Source organism: Aquarana catesbeiana, linkage group LG06, assembly GCF_042186555.1.
Source record: "Aquarana catesbeiana isolate 2022-GZ linkage group LG06, ASM4218655v1, whole genome shotgun sequence".
NCBI lineage: Eukaryota > Metazoa > Chordata > Amphibia > Anura > Ranidae > Aquarana > Aquarana catesbeiana.
Window position 1 is genome coordinate 82,202,125 of NC_133329.1, and position 15,449 is coordinate 82,217,573.

Genomic DNA, 15,449 nt, shown 5'->3' on the forward strand with positions numbered 1-15,449 from the left:
CTGTATACAGTCTGCAGTTGCCTGATGATCATGGGTGCAATGCTTTACAGGCTACTAAGAAAAAAAATAATCAATGCAAATTTTCTACCAGAAAAAAAATGTGAATTATATTTTTTTAAAAGGTGAACTTGTATGTTAAAGTACAACTAAATGCTTGTGGTGTCCCTATTATAGAAATGTTGCAATCTCTGAGCATTTGTGAAAATACAGTAACTTTGATGCCCAAAGTGCTGCTTATGTTCATAGTTCTTTAAAAAACAATCCTCAGAGTTCCTATTCATGCTCCCACTGCCCGCCTTTGAAGCAAATGGCAGATGGGAGATATTCAGCTCCTCCAAATACCCAGCAGCCATGCCCAAACTACATTCCCCATTACTCCTCTGCGTTAGCATTTCCCATCATCTTTATTTGCATAGAATGGGGCGTGTCAGCAGGCAGAGTTGGACAAGATTAGGGAGCGCTGGATGGGGTCTAGGTGTTGTATACTGTTGAAGTGGTTGTAAACCTTAGACATGAAATATGAACAAAGCATATCCCTCTATAGCAGCTTGTATCTGTTGGACTTTTTACAAATAAAGGCTATATTCTGGAGTGCGGCTGTCACTTCCTTTTTGCCTTATGTTACTATATGCTTAGCCGGCACCTGGTGTTCCAGTTCCGAGGAGAGTTCTATATCCACATTTCCACCTGGAACAGTGATTCCCTTCTCCTATTGAAGATAAAATATTGCTAATTACAATGCATAATAATAGAATTGAAGACCACTATTTAGATTTACCTGTGATGCTGCATTTTTGTTTGTTTTTTTGGTTATATTTAGCCCATAGTTCTTGCTTAATGTGCATAATGTTCTCTAATTTCTGTAATCTTCTGCTGCATGTTTTCTAGTGGAAGAAGCATTGGTTTGTGCTGACAGACCAGAATCTGAGGTATTATAGGGACTCCGTGGCAGAAGAGGTGAGTAAACATTGCTTCCCAGTCTATCGTCTTCTCACTCAGTTACCGGAATCCTCTTACATTGCCTCTTATTGGAATCCTCTTACATTTTTTACGCCAACAGGCAGCCGACTTGGATGGAGAGATCGACTTGTCAACTTGTTACGATGTCACGGAGTTTCCAGTGCAGAGGAATTATGGATTTCAAATTCATGTAAGAAACAGTATAACTAAAATAACACAATGTTCTTCCACATCTTCTTCTGTAGTCTTTTACGCAAAAATGTCACCAGTTCTGTCTACATATAAATTGTATGGACAAAAGTATGTGAACAACCTCACCGAATTATCAAGTTCAGGTGTTTCGGTGAAGGGCACTGTTAGTACTACAGCATACAGAGATGAATTAGGCAATTGTGCTCTTCCAACCTTATGGTAACTGGTTTTGTTCTAATATGACTGTACCTCTGTACATAAAGACATGATTTGATGAGTTTGGAGAGGAGGAACTGGAGTGTCCTGACCTCAGCCCACTGAACGCCTTTGGGATGAATTGGAAGGAGCCGTATCTTTTCATCCAACATAAAGACACGGTTTGGTGTGGAGGAACTTGAGTGTCCTGACCTCAACCCTACCAACACCTTTGGGATGAATTGGAATGAGCCAGGATCTCTCATCCAACATCTCCATAAAGACATGGTTTGATGAGTATGGTGTGGAGGAATTGGAGTGGCCTTCACAGAGCCCTCAACCCTACCAAACACCTTTTGGTATAAACTGGAACACCGATTGTGAAGCAGGTTGTCTGATCTAACATCAGTAGCTGACTTCACATATGTTCTTTTGGCTGAATGGGCAAAAAATTCCTAAAGTCACACCTCAAAATCTTGTGGAAAAACTTCCCAGAAGAGTGGAGGCTGTAGAAGGGGGAAGAGGGTAATCTTTTATTTCTGTGGTTTGGGAATGGCATATCCAACAAGATTGTTTAGGTGTGGTGGTGAGGTGTTCACAAATTCTTGTTGATAAAATATCTAGGAATATTTGTGGTCATCCCTTGGCATTAGATCCCACAGAATATCTTCCTGCGCTGCATGGGTGTGTGTGTGAAGGATGCACTTGAGGAAAAAAAGACAGCGATTTATGACAATCTGTGGTTTGGGTATGTGAGAATGAGGCAATATTGAAATACTGAAATTTGTTTTGTTCAGACTAAAGAAGGGGAGTACATTCTGTCTGCAATGACTTCAGGCATCCGGAGGAACTGGATACAGACCATTATGAAGCATGTGCGACCCAACACAGCCCCTGATGTCACCAGGTGAGTCACCCAAGTGATGTCTCCTCACCATTGCCGCATTGCTTTGAGGACACCCTTTCTAGCCCTGAGCAGACGCAATATTGGCCTTTAATAATGCTCTCTTCCTCTTCCTCTGCATTCGTTTATAAATCTCCCGCTCCTCTTCCTGTTCTCATCCCTCCATCTTTTTAATTTCCATGCTAACCGCAGGAAAGGCTTCTCTCTGAAATTGTCTGTGCTGAAGCCCAGGTTGGAAAGCTGTGTTCTCTCCTGTATAAACGTCTTGTGGTTTGTATTCTCTGTGATTCCCTGCATGCTTTGCTTCTGTGGCTAGAGTTTTTTGCAGTGTGTCTGTCGCCTGGCAGAGTGGGGGCAGCCAGATCGTGGTGGAAGGCAGCCTTGTCCGTTCACTAGGATCCGTTGACAGCCCTGGGGTCTGAACAGTGCACAGATTTACTGCAGCCAGTGAGAGGGGCTATGAGCAGTTTAGTCTAAGGCCTCTTGAACACGACTATATTGTTTTCATGCAGGGTCTTGCTGGCAGAGTTGTCTGAACTCCTATACAGGCATACACCCCATATATACATATCCATAAGAACTGAGATGCGTACATCCTGCACATGCGCCAACGCCACGTGAATGACTCATTTGGGGCCAACATGTAAACTATAGTGATCCCACTGATAGTACACCCTATTGTTTACATGCAGGCCCTGAACAAGTCAATCGTGTGGTGGCGGCAGCTCATGTGCAGAATGACCTCAGCGTTCAGTCATCATAAATGACTGAAGATAAGGTCATTCTGCATATAAGCTGCTGCCGCATATATGAATAATTCAGGGCCAAAATGTAAACAAAGTATAATCAGTGTCGGCGCTGCAGAATGCATACTATTGTTTACATATCAGCCCTAAGCACAGGTACATACAGTCCAAGTACACATTAGCACAAACGTTTACACACATACTGAGCAAAATACAGTCCATATGCAGGACTGTGACGCAGATTTTTTATTAGTTTTGGTTTACGAAATGCTGTGGAGCAAAACAGAACAGTTGCAAGGGCCCATAGCATAGAATACTGTAGGTCCGTGTACATGAGCCCTATGGGTTGTTAGTTCTCTACTGTATGTCATGCGACAAAAACCCCCCACAAAGCTAGTACCAACGCTATAATAGAAATATAGCAACTGTTCTATAACACCACACAGTTGGCCTTTTATGTCCTGAATTCTAGTCAGATTCAGAAAGGCAGATGGCCTGAGGGCAGAACTGTGGGCATTTGTCACATGAGTGTAAAGTGTCACCGTCCTTCTATGCTTTAGTCTGTGTTATCAAGGCTGCAGGGAACCAGGGAACAACGCTGGGGGACATTTATAAAGTAATATAGTGACTCAAATAGCCACAGATCAGGCTGCTTCTCATTTAGAAGTCTAGAAGACAACATTTCTGTGTACTTGTGACCCCAAACCTGGAATCCTGGGCAGCAAATGGAGAAATTTTCTCAGATCGAAGACAGATTGAGCATGTAGATTAAAGCGGTATTAAAGCCACAGCCAAAAATGGATTATATTGCAACTTACCAATTATTGGATGCGGTGGCTGCATTTGTTTTCTTTGGCTCCCCTCCCTCTGCTTTCACCTGATGATCTGGTCAGTAACAAACCTCCTGTATTACTAAGACACAGTTCTGGAGGAATGAGCACAGGAGGCACAGCAGTATTGTCTAGAGGGAGGGTAGTGTAAAATGTATTAGCAGATTAAAGCCCCGTACACATGGACCAAATGGTGGGAGACGTTGGCCGGTTAAAAAAAAACGCCCGACATTCGGCTCACGTGTATGTTTGGCCAGCTTCTGTCGGATGAGTATGCTGGAAAACCAGCAGCCGACCAACTCCCAATCATTGGCTGAGAGCGCTGATTCAGGTGTGGGGGGGGGGGGGGGCAGCATCCCACTGTCAGAACACAACAGCTCAGAGGGAGAGATCGCTGTACTAACGTCACATTGTTAGTGCAGCGCTGGGTTGAACAAAAAAAAAAAACCTGTTAGTGTGTACCAGGGTTTAGATACACTAACAACTTAAAGCTGAACTCCAGCTCACTAGGGGTGCAACGGATCAAAAAACTCACGGTTCGGATCGTTCCTCGGATCAGGAGTCACGGTTCGGATCATTTTCGGATCAACAAAAAAAAAATCTCCCCCACTGTAATATCCACAATCTCCCTATTGGCAGGGCATTGCAGAGTATTGGCAGGGCATTGCAGAGTATTGGCAGGGCATTGCAGAGTATTGGCAGGGCATTGCAGAGTATTGGCACTGCTGCCATCTGATCTCTCCCCTCCACTGTACAGATCAGTACACAGAGGGGAGAGAGGAACCGGCGTCATGACATGACGCCGGTTTGTTACAAGTGATCGCTCCGTCATTTGACGGAGCGATCACGTGCTAAACGGCCGCCGGGTGTACCAAGATGGCCACCGCTCCAGGGCTAGGCCGAAGCCGCGGCCTTTCCTATGGCCGAGGCCACAGAGCGCTCCGCGGATCACGGGTGTCCCGTACGGATCATCCGCGGATCGGATCACGGATCGATGACGATCTGTTGCACCCCTACAGCTCACACTTTATATAATTGGTTACAGCTGTTTTTTTCCCCCTTTTGGGATAAAGGTTTTACATGAATAAATAAGAGCTGATCATTTTAAATCGCCCCTGCCAGTGTTAAGTAGTTTGTCTCATCCATGTAAACTGATAAATTCTACTGGGGAGCTTTTGAAAAACAGACCACCTGGCTGGATCACCAGATGAAAATAGAAAAATAGAAGAAAGCCTAAAAAAGGAAACTAATGCAGCCGTCACATCTAAGAATTGGTAAGCTGCAATATAATGTTAGCTTTTGGGTTTAATATCGCTGTAAACAGATTTTTACTCCAAACAGACGCACAATTAAATCGAACCTTGCACCCAAATGAGATCAACATTAGTGTCACATAGTCGTTCTCCTGTGTCCACTGAGTTTAAATGGAAGACAAGCTCCAGATAGTAGTTTTGCAGAGCGTGGGCAGTGTTTGGAAATCATGTCAGATTTGAATTGGTAGAAAATCATCCGATCCATGTAGCACCATACACCCAATGTTGGGGTTCTCGGCCTATAGTGACAATGTGTCGGTTACAAGAAAAAGTCTGCATACCACACAAAAAAAAACCCCCAAAAAAACACCCACTGATGTTTCAGGCCACAAGGGACCCCTTGTTCAAGGTGATGGCAAGGTGACAGTTTACTGTGTCTCCTTTGAAGTAAATCCCCTCATTTCCTGTCTGGTGACACCCTGAGACACAGAGCTGCCCCATTAAACTGCAGTTTTTTTCTCCCTGAAAGTGCCGCAGACTTAAAAGCGATAGCAGGGGTACTGTGTTTCTTTATGCAGTAACTGCAGAACAAAAGCAGGTAAGGGTCTGACATAAATCTTGTTTGTAGTTGTCCTGAAGGAAATTGTGTTTTTTCTCCACAAAATCTGGGTTTTTCCATATATAGAGCTCAGACTGTCATTGTTGATTCCAGTTGCTGAACTGCACTGCATTCTAATGTGTATTACTTAAGCAAAATGGCTGCCACCACTGTGCTTCACAGGCATTTTTTTTTTTAAAGAGGACCTGTTGCAACAGGGCTTATGCAGGAGGCTTATTGGTTAGTCCTAAATTATTAGAACTCTGCAGGCTTACTCATAACAGATTTATATTTGCTTACTTTATAGTCTGACTCTTCAGCTTGAGAACCCGGGGGTGAGAGGCCAAGTTAAGTGACAGTCTCTAGGATTCAACTGCTCTCCTCCTTGGGCATTTTAAGTAGCAAACTCGACAGTGTGTTGTGATGGCCCCAAAAAAATCTGTTTCTTCCCTGTCAATTACTTGAGCTTTTAGTGTCGGCATCTGGGTGTGCATAACAGGATGAAATTGTTCTTGTTTATATCCCTCTTATCTACCAGCCTCTGTTATGTGTCACTGCTTTGCACACCTAGGAGCTGGGAAGTGGTATGTAAGCTCAGGCTGTAATACCTTAGGTCAGTGGTCTCCAAACTGCAGCCCTTTGCCTGCCTTTATCTGGTCCTTGAGGCATAATTCCTGCCACTGACAAAAACAATGGGGCACTATTCCTTCCACCAACACCAACTATGGGGCATAATTCCTGCCACTGACAACAATGGGGAACTATTCCTTCCACTAACACCAACTATGGGGCATAATTCCTGCCACTGGGCACTATTCCTCCCACTGACACCAACAATGGGGTATAATTCTTGCCACTGACACCAACAAGGAGGCATAATTCCTTCTACTGACAACAAAAATGGGGCACTATGCCTTCCACTGACACCAACAATGGGGCACTATTCCTTCCACTGACACCAACTAGGAGGCATAATTCCTTCCACTGACAACAAAAATGGGGCACTATGCCTTCCACTGACACCAACAATGGGGCACTATGCCTTCCACTGACGTCAGCTGTTTCACCCACTAATACCCAAGATCAGGCACAGTCCGGCCCCCCTAAAGTCTGAAGGACAGTAAACTGGCCCTTTCTTTAGAAAGTTTGGTGACCCTTGCCTTGGGTAATTCTTTCTCAACCTTGAAATCATTTTCAGGGAATGGGAACGTCTGTTAATATCAATACATCAGGAATAATTGGGAAGAACAGATAGCTAAAAAGATCATTGGTGTCATGCCACTGACTCCGCCAAGTCCCATTGGCCGTGGAACTATGCAGGCACCATAGCATTGAAGATCAATCAGCCACAGCACAAGGAACCCCTAGCAAATTCTGGAGGAACCCAACGGTTCCATGGAGTGACTGGTTGAAAATGGCTGCCTTAGGTCTGTAGGGGATTCTTACGCTGATAAGTCATCCTAAAACTAAAGCTGAAGGGGGCAAATGTAAAGCTCTTAAAATTAAGCCTGCACAATTATCAGGTCAGATTTTATATTCAGATTCTTGCTTAAGTCGTGAGTGATTCTCTTTAAGGAAAAGAAGACTACCTTATACACTACTTAAGAATGTTTGCTAGGAATGTATAGACCTGTATGCACTTGTTGCTTGTATGAATTTATTTTCTGCTGGCATGGCGGTGGCTTACCCATTTTGCCATTGTCTCACTTAGATCAGCTGTTCCATGCAGAACACTTAAAGGTAACCTGACATGGGAATATACAGTGCCTTGAAAAAGTATTTATACCCCTTGAAACTTTCCTAATTTATGTTACAACCAAAAATGTAAATGTATTTTATTGGCATTTTATGTGATAGACCAACACAAAGTGGCACATAATTGTGAAGTGGAAGCAAAATGATAAATGGTTTTCAATTTTTTTTTACAAATATCTGAAAAGCGTGGGGTACATTTGTATTCAGCCCCCCTGAGTCAATACTTTGTAGAACCACCTTTCTCTGCAATTACAGCTGCAAATCTTTTTGGGTATGCCTCTACCAGCTTTGCACATCTAGAGTAAAATGTTTGCCCATTCTTCTTTGCAAAATAGCTCAAGCTCTGTCAGATTGGACAGAGAGCGTCTGTGACCAGCAATTTTCAAGTCTTGCCACAGATTCTCAATTGGATTTCGGTCTGGACTTTGATTGGGCCATTCTAACACATAAATGTGCTTTGATCTAAACCATTCCATTGTAGCTCTGGCTGTAGGTTTAGGGTCGTTGTCCTGCTGGAAGGTGAACCTCCGCCCCAGTCATGTCTTTTGCAGACTCTCTAACAGGTTTTCTTCTAAGATTGCCCTGTATTTGGCTTCATCCATCTTCCCATCAACTCTGAGCAGCATCCCTGACCCTGCTGAAGAAAAGCATCCCCACAACATGATGCTTCTGCTGCCACCACCATGTTTCACAGTGGGGATGGTGTGTTCAGGTTGATGTGCAGTGTTAGTTTTGCTTTTAGGCCAAAAAGTTTAATTTTGGTCTCATCTGACAAGCACACCTTCTTCCACATGTTTGTTGCGTCCCCCACATGGCTTCTCACAAACTGCAAACGGGACTTCTTATGGCTTTCCTTCACCAATGGCTTTCTTCTTGCCACTCTTCCATAAAGGCCAGATTTGTGGCATGAACGACTAATAGTTGTCCTGTGGACAGATTCTCCCACCTGAGCTGTGAATCTTTGCAGCTCCTCCAGAGTTACCATGGGCCTCTTGGCTGCTTCTCTGATAAATGCTCTCCTTGCTCGGCCTCTCAGATTAGGTGGACAGCCATGTCTTGGCAGGTTTGCAGTTGTGCCATACTCTTTCCATTTTCGGATGATGGATTGAAAAGTGCTCCGTGAGATGTTCAAAGCTTGGGATATTTTTTTTATAACCTAACCCTGCTTTAAACTTCTCCACAACTTTAACCCTGACCTGTCTGGTGTGTTCCTTGGCCTTCATGATGTTTGTTCACTATGGTTCTCTAACAAACCTCTGAGGTCTTTACATAACAGCTATATTTATAGTGAGATTAAATTACACACAGGTGGACTCTATTTACTAATTAGATGACTTCTGAAGGCAATTGGTTCCACTAGATTTTAGTTAGGGGTATCCGAGTAAAGGGGGCTGAATACAAATGCAGGCCATATTTGGGAAAAAAATTAAAAACCATTTATCCTTTTCTTTCCACTTCACAATTATATGCCACTTTGTGTTGGTTTATCAAATCTCAATAAAATACATTCATGTTTTTGGTTGTAACATGACAAAATGTGGACGATTTCAAGGGGTATAAATACCTTTTTCAAGGCTCTGTGTGTGTGTATATGATATGATATAGATAGATATATATATATATATATATATATATATATATAGATATAGATATAGATATAGATATATATATATATCTATATCTATATCTATATATATATATATATATATATATTATATTTCTTCTGGAAAAGCCAGTTATGCTGATCGCTAAGTTTTTGCATAAATAATTGTTCTGGGTCATTGAAGATGTTGCAGGAAGATTTCACAAATCCATGGGAATGAAGATTTCACAAATGCCATAAATTTACCTGCAATGGATCCCCAAAAATCTCATTACATCCAACAACCAGAAAAATAAAGTTCCACTTATTTAGTACAACATGCACTTTAACATTGTATAAAACTGTATTTTTATTTTTTTTAAATCCAGTTTAAATATAAATTGGAAAATGCGTAACCTAAAAATCAATTCTTTAGACAACATTAAATGTTTCAACCTAGTATGTAAGCGCCTAACCGCAGACACTACCTTTTACATTAGCACAGAGTTTCAATGCAAAAATATGAGCCGTCGCTAAGCCTTTGGGAAGGAACGAAACGCATCGGGGGCGTGGTTCAGTCTGAGTCATCTGAGGTTGCTAGTACCTTCATGATAGATGGCTTTTTGTACGGTGTGCAGTGACTGGGATTCCTTTCATGACTTACAGCTTGTATTAAGTCAGGACAGGTTCTCATCCAGCCGGCACCCACAGTGAGTTCCACCGTATAGGGCTGTGGAAGCTTGAGCAGGCAGACCCTAAGCTCTATCCCAGTAAGAAAATATATCCATGTTTCAAGGCAGAAGAATATTATGGCATAAAATGGCAGATTTGGAATGGTTATCTTCCGCTTAGTCATATATTAAAAAGATTCTGTGGTAGTCCTATTATACATAAAAAAAAATCATCTCTGATATTCATAATAGAACAGCACCCATTGTAATCATTTTGGGACAAGGGGAACGCATGGTTCCCAGAAGGCATATGGTAGGTTGACATCCAGCCTCCTCTTTTATCTGCCACCTGAACACAGTCCTGCCACAATTACCGGTGGAGTGTGACATCACATCCAGAAAGTGTGTCCTGTCCCCAGGAGTGCTGTTGCAATGTCACTTCTGAAGAGCACCTCTGCCCAACGGTCACACAACCTGTGGTGTATCATTGCAGGTATGCATCTGTTAGGCATTCCAGAGCAGTAAAATTTGCACCATGCCCCACCTAATGACCCCTGTTCAGATTGTATTTCTGGTTGTTGGATGATACAAGATGGTCATCATGACCGGGAATTAGCTTCTACAACAGAGGCTGATGCCGCTCTTTGTTTTTAATTGATTGCCTTATTTTTAAGTTTATTAGCTTTTGGCTCCTTGCTTGTCTTTGCCAGACCTGCATGTGCTCCTCTACCATGCCAAACACTTGTCACCTGCACTCATGCCGTGTATTGCGATAGCTTGCAAGCAGTACTTGCCAAGGATCTAATCGACCAAGGTCACCTTATAGGCTGTTCTATCTCACATGAACTACCTGTATTCCTTTGAACTCTACAAGTCAATTTTTTAATTAAACAGGTTTCTGAAATCAGTCTTGCCACACACAAGCTGAAAGTTGACATAGGGCTTGCAGTGGGAGTTCCTACTTTGTAAGTTGTCGGGTGGAAGGAAGGGGTATGTTTAGGAGGGCTTACAACAGTCAAGAGAGCTTAGGAAGATCTTCACTCTGGTGGTGATCGTTTGGTTGCCCAAAGAGCAGGTTCAAGGTGGGACAAGTAGCAAGCAGGACATAGTATTCTGCTGTCGCCCAGTGGCATACAGCCATATGACTGGTGAGTCCTAGAAGTAGTCAAATTAGAAATATAATTTGGCATGTAAAGCAATTTCTGTATGCATTTCTTTAGATTTTTAGCTAGGGACAACCCTTAAAGCGGAGTTCCACCAAAAAGTTGTACTTCTGCCTTAAGCACTCCTCCCCCCCTTACATGCCACATTTGGCATGTAATTTTTTTTGGGGGGGAGTGGGTGACTACTTTAGAGAGGGACTTCCTGTCCCACTTCCTCCTTCTGCCCACGGGCCGCCTAGGCGACTCCTCCTCTCCCCTAGGCGGTCATTCCCTCTCAGCAATCTTCTGGGACACGTGACAGGTCCCAGAAGATTGCCTGTCCACTGGGAGAGCGCAGCACGACTCACGCATACGCAGTGCACGATCGGCCACATTTCCAATGGATGCGCCAAGGAGAGGGAGAGAGGCTCCCTGCGGCCGCATCGCTGGACCGTGGAACAGGTAAGTGTCTATTAAAAGTCAGCAGCTAAACTTTTTGTAGCTGCTGACTTTTAATTAAAAAAAAAAAAGCCTGGAACTCCGCTTTAAGGACTTTGCCTGCTCCAGCTTCCCTGTAATGTGATGGTAGCAGAGCTGTTTGGCACTGACTTTAAAGAGGATCCAGCCCTGTCCTTATCTTGGTCCAGTTCTTCACCTGTCTTAGGGTCTCCAGCATCAGCATATTTGGTGTGGGTAGCCAGCTTCCCGCTGTGCATGCGCATGCTGTGAATGTTCCCACAGCCTTCTGGGACCTGTGAAATGTTTCAGAAGGCTGGGGGCAAAGGCAGGGGATGAGGGAGCAAAGTTGGAGCAGGTGCATGCCAAAAGTTGATGGGGCAGACGGCAGAAATGCTTTGGGTGAAGTTCCACTTTTAAATTAAAGTGATTTTAAAGGTACGATTTGTTATTTTTAAAAAAAAAATGTTAAACCTTACTGCTCTGTGTAATGGTTTTGCACAGAGGAACCCCCGATTTTTTCCTCTTCTGGCATCCCCTGCCGGTGCTCTGGGCTCCTTCCCCCCGCAAAGTGCCCCCAGAGCAAGCAACATGCTATGGGGGCACTTGTACGTGCTCGCTTCTGAGCTGGCTCTATGTGTCTATAAAGACGCTTGGCCCCGCCCGAAAACCTTCTGTCTTTAAAACCAGTTTAAGGTAAACCTGGGTGTGAAAAACCCAATCAGGACAGGGGCTTTTGGAGAGGACTGGGGGCAAGCCTCCTACCACCTGAATATGGCCCATGGAGAGATCAGACCATTCTCGAATGATGGACCCACCACTTAATGGTCGCTGCGAGCGAAGCTTGGAATAATTCTCTGAATAAGGACAATAAAGATTTCCTTCTGGAGTGGATGGAAGGATGTAATATTAATCTTGTACAGGCAAATAGTCAGAGAAAATATGGTGGCCCTCCTGCAGACTGGGTTGGAGAGGCTCCTTCACTTGAGACAGAAATATTTATCAACCATAATTTTCAGAAGGATATGAAGATAAGTTAATTACACTGTGTATCAGACTGCTGGGACGTTGTATGTCTTCTGATGATGTGTTTAGTGGACCGAATACACAAGGTTGTGTCTATTTCATTGTTAATTGGGGTCACACATTGTTTCTGTCTGCTAGTATTATCCCCTCCACCTAGGCTGGTTTAGGTGACTAGCTAATTAGCTCATGTTAATTATATCACCGTCAGCTATTAGTTGCTAGAGGTGGGTTAGCATAGTTTATGTTCCTTAGTTGTCTTAATTATATTCCTGTATACAGTTTCCTTTGCATACGATAATGTGATCAGGCTCACCTGACCTGGTGTACTATAAATTCTGTGTGTGTTTTCAATAAACAGTCCAGTTCTCATACAAGCTATTGTCGGCTAGTCTTGTATGGTCAGCTATAATATCTGGTTCCTATGTCCAGACTGGAGGAAGCTGTATACTGACAGAAGCACTCAAGCGGGGTGCTGGATGGTTCTGTCACACTGTTCTGTTCTCTTTCAGGGCAATGCAACAGGTTTGCCTAAAAACCCCGCTTCCTAAGACTTTGATATCGCAGATGTAAACCTTCATGTTGTAAGGTCAATCTGATCTTTCATGTCACAAATTTACCTGTACTAGAAAAAATATCTGTAATATGATTGGTTGCTATAAAGGAAGAATTGAACCCTTTAATCATGAGTCTTAAGATTTATCTCTGCATGCACAGGAGAGCTTGGTGATGGGAGCGGGCCAATTCAAGCCAGACATTTATCAGATAATCGCTCTTAGCTGTGCGTGATTATACATATTTTCATCAGTCATCCACTTTCTCAGATTCAGGCACAACACAGAAGTAGTGTATCCAGCGTGACAAAATCTTGATGTGGATAGTTTTGTGTTGGTTTTCCAGGAAATCCTGGAGCCTCTCTCCTGCTTTTAGAAGGAGATTACATTAGGAAGACATTACAAGTCTTTAGATAAGATCACAAGAAGTCTTTGAAGTTTACACAGGCAGCTATGAGTAGAGCTGTGTGTGGTTTGCGTGTGGGGTACATAATATTGTTAGCAATAGGAATACGGGAGAGGGGGTTAATATTATAGTGTTGGTAACCACACAGTTATATATAGGGGGGGGGGGGGCAGGCTACAGTAATCATGTAAGCTAGGTAGTCTGTTAAGCTGGCCACACGTGACTCAAATATTAGATTCCTGCTGAATAGGCCCAAATTTAAGCCATGGGTGGCTCTTTAGGCACCACCCAGCTTGAAAAAAGTTGATTATTCGTCAACTTTTACTTGAATGAGCCAGTTGGCAAATTGTTGGCCTAATAGTGACTGCATCCAATAAGATCCAGTCCCTTTTGGGATAGTCTGACAGCTGTTTTTGCAGGCTGTCAGAACAGCTGGCTATTAGATTTCTCTTGTTTAGCCCACAGGCTGGAACGAGAAATCTTTGTGTATGTCTAGCCTTAAAGCGGAGTTTCACCCAAAACTGGTACTTCCACTCATCTGATTCCCCCCCCCTCCGGTGCCACAATTGGCAAGTTTTTTTTGGGGGGGGGTGCGTCAAGATGCCTGTCTTTCACAGGTATCCTGTTCCCACTTCCTGGAGTCCGGCCGTGGCCCGCTATTCCACCATGGGGCTCCCTCCTCCTCTCCCTGTCGCTGGGCCAGTAGGAGAGAGCAGCGGGGCCTTGAGCATGCGCAGTAGATTTCCCAGCGTGAAGCAGTAAGGCTACATTGTCGGGTTCCCTTACCCACAGTGGTGGCGACAGCACCCGACAGCTGATGGAAACATCAGCTGCGGTGCTGACATCGCTGGACTCCAGGACAGGTAAGTGTCCTATTGTTAAAAGCCAGCAGCTGCATTATGTGTAGCTGCTGGCTTTTAATTTTTTTTTTCTTTGCCTGGAACACCGCTTTAAAGTGTAAAGTTGTAAACCCACAACGGTAAAATCAGTCTGTATATTCAGTAATATAAAGTGCTCGTGCTCAAAGTTGATATATCTGTGCTTCAATGTGCTTACACATGCTGGGATGTTTAGGCACCTTAACAGGTAAGTGATATATTTTTTACTTTTAACTGTTTTTTTTTAATTTTTTGGAATGATATTTTGCGTAATGAGGATTTCTTTGTCTATCTGTATGAGGCACTGCACTGCATGAGACACCAGCAGTGGATCTCTACAGGGGTTTCCCCACATGCTTAAAGGACCATACTAGCGATAATTGGTCAACTCCAGGGGTTGAGTTTACATCTATGTGGGGCACCCAGGTCTGAGCACATTGACACACGGATATATCAACTTTGAGCACGAGCACTTTATATCACTATACTAGTGGGACTATTTCATATTTGTGTATATCATTTGTACTAAACCTAGCACAGTGGACTGTTTTTTATATTTTCTATTGCCATTTGACAATTTTTTTACTGCAGCTGGATTGGTATTGTGCTTTTTACGTTTTCATATCTATTGGCACTTTGGTTTTTTATCTTCTTGTATATGCAGTAAAGCATGCTTGTTATACTCACTGTAGAACCTAAGAGGAGAATGAAAACTCCTCCTACAAGCTTTAACCAGTGCTCGGCCGGACACTGTTAGAAGTCACAAGACTGCTATATACTGCTGATGAGAAAAAGTATTTAGCAGTTTTTTATATTACTAAAATAATTGCATTTCCATGTTCTGTGTACTGTTGGAGACCAGATATAGTGAATGCAGGGTCCTGGGTTTAGTAACACTTTAATGCTTCCTATGGCCAAAGTGGTTCAGGGAGTTCACTCAATTAAGCAAGCCATAGACATTAGATGGCATTCAAACCTGAATACATAGGATGATCATGTGGCATTTTTTTTTCTTTTATACTTGCTAACCTTGTGAAGACATCCTAAGGTAACGGGTGCCAACCTTAGTGGAAACAATAGTAATTGACCAACAAAATTGCCTTCATTTGAATGCCTGGTACACATACAGGCAGTTTTTTGTTTTCGTTCAACCCAGCAGGCTGATTGAAAAAGAAAACTGAGGTGCTTGCTGTACTAACTATGCAATGTTAGTACAGCGATCTCCCCGCTAAGCTTTTGTGCTCTGACAGGGGGACTGCCTCCCACCTAACACACTGGTCATTGGATGCCCATCGGCTGCTGGT

General features: G+C 43.3%; 1 protein-coding gene across 3 annotated transcripts in view; it reads left to right on the forward strand.

The window, feature by feature from the left end:
* The window catches only part of MPRIP (myosin phosphatase Rho interacting protein), a gene marked incomplete in the record, with an annotated part of 237,778 nt that overhangs the window by 173,231 nt on the left and 49,098 nt on the right, over positions 1–15,449 (forward strand). For all 3 annotated transcript variants that reach the window (XM_073636314.1, XM_073636315.1, XM_073636316.1), the window contains 3 exon segments: positions 889–957; positions 1,061–1,150; positions 2,145–2,254. In XM_073636314.1, the coding sequence (XP_073492415.1) occupies positions 889–957; positions 1,061–1,150; positions 2,145–2,254 (269 nt within the window).